Here is a 4,849-nt window from a genome sequence, read left to right as displayed (position 1 = left end):
TCTGTTCCACTGGACAAAAACCACCAACCTATGATTTATATTCACTGAACAAAAGAGCATAGCCTTTAAAATAATTTCCTGAAAGTTCATTATTAGAATATGAAAAAAAATCCAGTGTCTTAAAAATATAAATATTTCTGGACAATTAATCGAAATACCTAATAGAGGGTTTTTTCGTGTTTTTTCTCTTTTTTTTCTCTATTTTGTAAGAGTGTATTTGAGTGTGTGTGTGTGTGTGTATTCACAATCACACAGGGCCTAAACAAGCAATAGCAAGTTAGATGAGGGCTTCAACTCTTCAGAAAAATCTCATTATGTGAAGAGTGAAGTGGCTCTGTAGGGAGCATTATGGAAATATCTGGGTTTGATTTAATGAGGCTCTTCACATTGGTGGAATACTAACTTAACAGAGAAAAGTCTACCCGGGGTGTCCAAGTTACCAAAATGAAAATTGGCAATTGAGATGATAAGAAAGTGGCTTTCTTGTGCGAAATCACTTCAGGTAAGAGAGATAACATTAAATAACATACATCCTATGCACCAAGAACAATGTTTTATGTACCAAGTCTCTTATCTGTCTCTTCTAATGACTTCCCTTAGCGGGTTGTTAGTACTTGACAGCAGGTCTCTGTGCGGGGAACTTTTTTCCAATTCCACATTCAAAGGAGGTCCATCAGAGAACATGATTGGCAATTTTCGTCATAATCTGCACATTATTAGCATCAAAATTGACATGGCAGTAACACTGGTGGTTTTTGATGTGCCTTTCTTCAAGTTCAAGGAAGTCCCTCCAGTAGCAGTGGTTTGGTATAGCAGGTCTCAGTTACCCAGCGGTGGCTTTTCAGAGGCAAAGGCGCGATAGAAATGCGTGAGAAATAAATCCAAGAGCCGTTTTACCGAGAGAAGAAAAAGACGTCGAGAAAAAGAATTAAAATTAGAAAAGTGTCTGGAAGGTAAATGCTTCAGGACAATAGCCTACACCTAGAAAGATTCAAGTATTTCCCAGATACCGTGGATTATGGTAGTTAGAAAGCATTATCTTAAAAAATGCCTCTCCCCATCCTGACAATGTCACACTTCCCTTCCCGTTACTGGCCCGGACGCGGCTGCCTCATCAGCTACCGCTTGTGGTACGGAAATACTCGAGACATTTCCCATTTACTCGAACTCAAACCGTAATAATAATAATAATAATAATAATAATAATTTTTTAAAAAGAAAAAAAAGAAAGGCCAGAAACACATTCCCTTCCGCCGGCTGCCCCTCCTGCCCCCCGCCGTGCCGGCTGCCTGAGCCCCGCGGAACCGACAGCGCCCGGCAGCGAGCACCGAGAGGGCGCAAGCAGAGCGGAGCGCCCTCCCCGCCGGTCCCGCGGTTCCCCCCACGGCGGCGGGGCGGTCAGCAATAAAAAAATAGACAGAACTTTTTGGCCGAGTGCGGGAGCGCCCCTAGCCCGACCCCCCATCCCCCCGTCTCCCTCTACAAAACACCCCCGGGCTCGGGCCAGGGTGGTTATCTGGTGAGCGGCGCCTCCTCCCGCTGGTCCGGCGAGGCGACCGCGGCCTTGCTGAGCACGGCGGCCGAGTAGGGCAGGAAGCCGCTCTCGGAGCGCTGCCCCGCCGCCGTGCACGGGAAGTCGGCGGCCGCGCCGCCCCGCGAGCCCAGCGCCGAGGCCGCCGCCGCCGCCGCCGCCGCCGTCTGGCTGCTGTGGCAGCTGAGGCAGGAGCAGGGCGCCGAGCTCCCCGGCGGCCCCGAGCCCGCCGCCGCCGCTGCCGCCGCTGCTGCCGCCGCTGCCGCCGAGGCGGCCGCGCTGCTGTTGAGGCCGGCGGCGGCGGGCGTCTGGTAGAGGCCGGGGTGTCGGAAACTGCAGAGCAGCTCCGGGCGGGAGTAGGGGTGCGAGAGGGCGCGGAAAGTGTCCAGCGGGCGGATGGAGGTGGCGAAGGGCGCGGCGGCGGCTCCCGAGGCTGCTGCGGCGGCGGCGGCAGCCGTGACCCCGACGTGCGGGTAGTAGTGCAGCGGGACGTGGGAGTGGAAAGGGTAGGGCAGACTGCCCGTGGCCGCCGCGTGGGTCATCATGTAGGTGTAGAAGCTGGGGTCGGCCGGGTGTGGCCAGGACATGGCCAGACGCTGCCGCTTGTCCTTCATCCGCCGGTTCTGGAACCACACCTGCGGGATACAAGCACAGCGCGGCCTCAGCTCCGCTCCGCGCCCCGCCGCGCCCGCTCCCGCGGATACCGGCGGCCGCCCGCCGAAACGTATTGCTAACGCTTCTAGGCGACCCCTCTCCCTCCCGGAGCTATCTCTCGTGACCTTGCCCGAGGGGAGCCGTGGGTACGGCCTTCCCTCTACTCGAGAGGGACCCCTTCGATCCGAATAAATGTTTTCCCTTCGAATCGTCCTCTCCTCCCCACTCAGGATTCTTTCTTCAGGGTACTGACGCTCAGTATTTCCCCTACATTTCTTCTCTCCCCTGTTCACTTTAGGAAATAGACTAACGCGATAAAAATTTAAAAAAACAGTGATAACAACAACTTTTTTAAAAGCTGACTAGAAGTGTTGGATGCAGAAAAGCGAAATAGCACGAGTGGTGCTCATAGCTAGTATAGTGGGCCCTGCTAGTCCTTTAAGCCGGGGTATCCGGGCACGGCGGGGCTGCGCGGGGCGGCCGCGGCTCGGCGGGGCGCGGAACGCGACGTACCTTGATGGTGGTTTCGGGGAGATTGAGGGCGGCGGCCAGCTCGCAGCGCCGCGGCCGCGACACGTAGTTCTCGCGGTAAAACTCCTTCTCCAGGCGGGCGATCTGCTCCCGGGTGAAGGCGGTGCGGTAGCGGCGCACCTGGTCGGCGCCCGCCGCCGAGCCGCCCAGCGCGCCACCGCTGTGCAGGCTGCCGATGCCGGCGGCGGGGGCGGTGGCGGCGGCGGGGGCACTGGGCGTCGGGCTGCTCTCCGCGTAGCCTGCGGGGCGAGAGCACGGTGTGAGAGCGGGCGTGAGAGCCCCCCAGCCCTCCCGACCAGGCCGGGCAGGGCCCGCTGCGCCCGTGCTCAAGGCCAGCTGTCATTCTTACAAATCCCTGATGCTAACAGAATCGATAAATTTGGATTTGGAGGAGGATTTCTGATTATTGTTTGTTTGGTTGGTTGGTTGGTTGGGTTCGGGTTTTTTAATCCTTCGTAACTGCTTTATTTTCAGATGGGGCGGTCTTGGAGATTGCAGGACAGCCAAGCTCAGGGGAGAGCGGGCGAGGGCGCGGGCCGTGGTTCGGGCCCGGGCTCGGCGCTAGTCTGTTCCCCTTCGACTGCCGTTCTTTAGTTTCATTTGAGAGATACAAAATAAAAGCAATCATAAACCCCTTTTCCCCCTTTTTTTTTTTTTTTTTTTTTTTTTTCCTTCTCTCTCCCCGTCTCTAGGGTTACGTCGAGCATTCCTTCCTTTCTCTGGCACATTTGACGAAAAAGGCATGTACTGTGGCCCCTAGGAAATCCACCGTACATCTGCCTCCACCTCCCCAATAATAACAACCTCCACCTCCAGCAACAGTAACAACCACCGTCCATCACCGTGCCCCGGAAAGAACGGGGAAGGAGACGAGGCTGTTTCCAAACGCCTCTTACAAGCAGATGAAAAGTGAACAATGCCAAATTAGCCCGAAGTGGACACAGACAGCTAGTTGCATACACACAGAGAAGGACACACACAGACAAATGCGGGCACTTTCCTCACATTCCCTCCCTCTGTCTCTAATTTAATCTATGTATATACACTCATATACAGCTCAAGAGACACCGTTGAGCTCCAAGAGCGCGGGGAAATACACGGTGAAAGCTTTGCCTAAATATAGGTGGGTGGATATTTGTGCTCACATATATTCTGGATAAAAATCTACATATCAATGGATTTGGGCATGCACGCACACACACACGAAGGCACGGGCACAGGAGCTGCCCGGACAGTGTATCTCGGCTATTGGGGTAGCGCAGTAATTGCAATAATATTTTACAGCCTGGAGCTCTGTCTTCGCAGAAGAGAGAGCGCCGATGCAGAGGCCAGCAACTTTGGCGGCGGCGGTGGGTTTCCTCTGGTTTTTAAAGACGGTTGGCAAAGTGCGGGGCTTAGATGAAGATGATAAAGGAAGAGTTACCTTTGTTACTGTTTTCCTTCAGCTGGGAGGAAGTCAGGCTGGCCGGGGAGCGGAGCGCGGAGCAGCCCACCTCCACATCACTGTTCATATCTGCCTCTTGAGCAACTTCGGAATAAAGGCTGATTTTCTTCCTGCTTTCCGACGGCGGGATTTCGGAGGAGACAGTGCTTTCGCTGCTCGGATGCTGGAGATTGAATAAAGTGTCTATTTCAAATTTGCCTTTGGCGGAGATGTCCCCTATAGCGCTGTGCAGGGAGGCGGCAGTCAGTCTCGGGCTGAGGCGACCACTGTGCGGAGAATTTTCAAGGGCCTCCAACACCGCATTTCCAGCTGAGTCTGACAAATTCGAGAGCCTTTTGCCAGCTGTAGGGCTGTGCAGCCCTCTCTCCATCAGGATCATCTCTTTTCTTATTCTTTCCATCATCTCAGCTTTATAAAAAATGTCAAAGTTGCAGGGCTGGTCCTGTACTAATGATGAGCTGCAGCAGGGGCTAATTCACATTCAGCCCGGCAAGTGTCTCTAAATATTATTATCTGTTTTTGAGGGAGGTGTAAAAATTGTGGGATGCCAAAGCGAGGGAATGACTGGTCAAAATGACCCATACATCCTTTCTAGCCCGAAATGTCATTCATCAAAAAGTGGTGCTCGTCATTAAGGTACGAATGACGCTGTTCGAATAATCATTTATTGTAACAGGTTTATAAGCAAA

General features: G+C 53.5%; 1 protein-coding gene across 1 annotated transcript; it reads right to left on the bottom strand.

Moving 5' to 3' along the window:
• Positions 1 to 1,512: 1,512 nt before the first annotated feature.
• On the bottom strand, positions 1,513 to 4,563 carry EVX2 (even-skipped homeobox 2; the record flags this gene model as incomplete). Its single annotated transcript, XM_079310460.1, has 3 exons — positions 1,513 to 2,166; positions 2,699 to 2,955; positions 4,140 to 4,563. The coding sequence occupies 3 exons, from the start codon at positions 4,561 to 4,563 to the stop codon at positions 1,513 to 1,515; spliced, it is 1,335 nt and encodes a 444-aa protein (XP_079166586.1).
• Between the last annotated feature and the right edge of the window lie 286 nt (positions 4,564 to 4,849).

Source organism: Erithacus rubecula (genome assembly GCF_903797595.1).
Source record: "Erithacus rubecula genome assembly, chromosome: 8".
Taxonomy (NCBI): Eukaryota; Metazoa; Chordata; class Aves; order Passeriformes; family Muscicapidae; genus Erithacus; species Erithacus rubecula.
The sequence above is the reverse complement of the archived record's forward strand: the minus strand, read 5'-3'. Positions and strand labels throughout refer to the sequence as shown.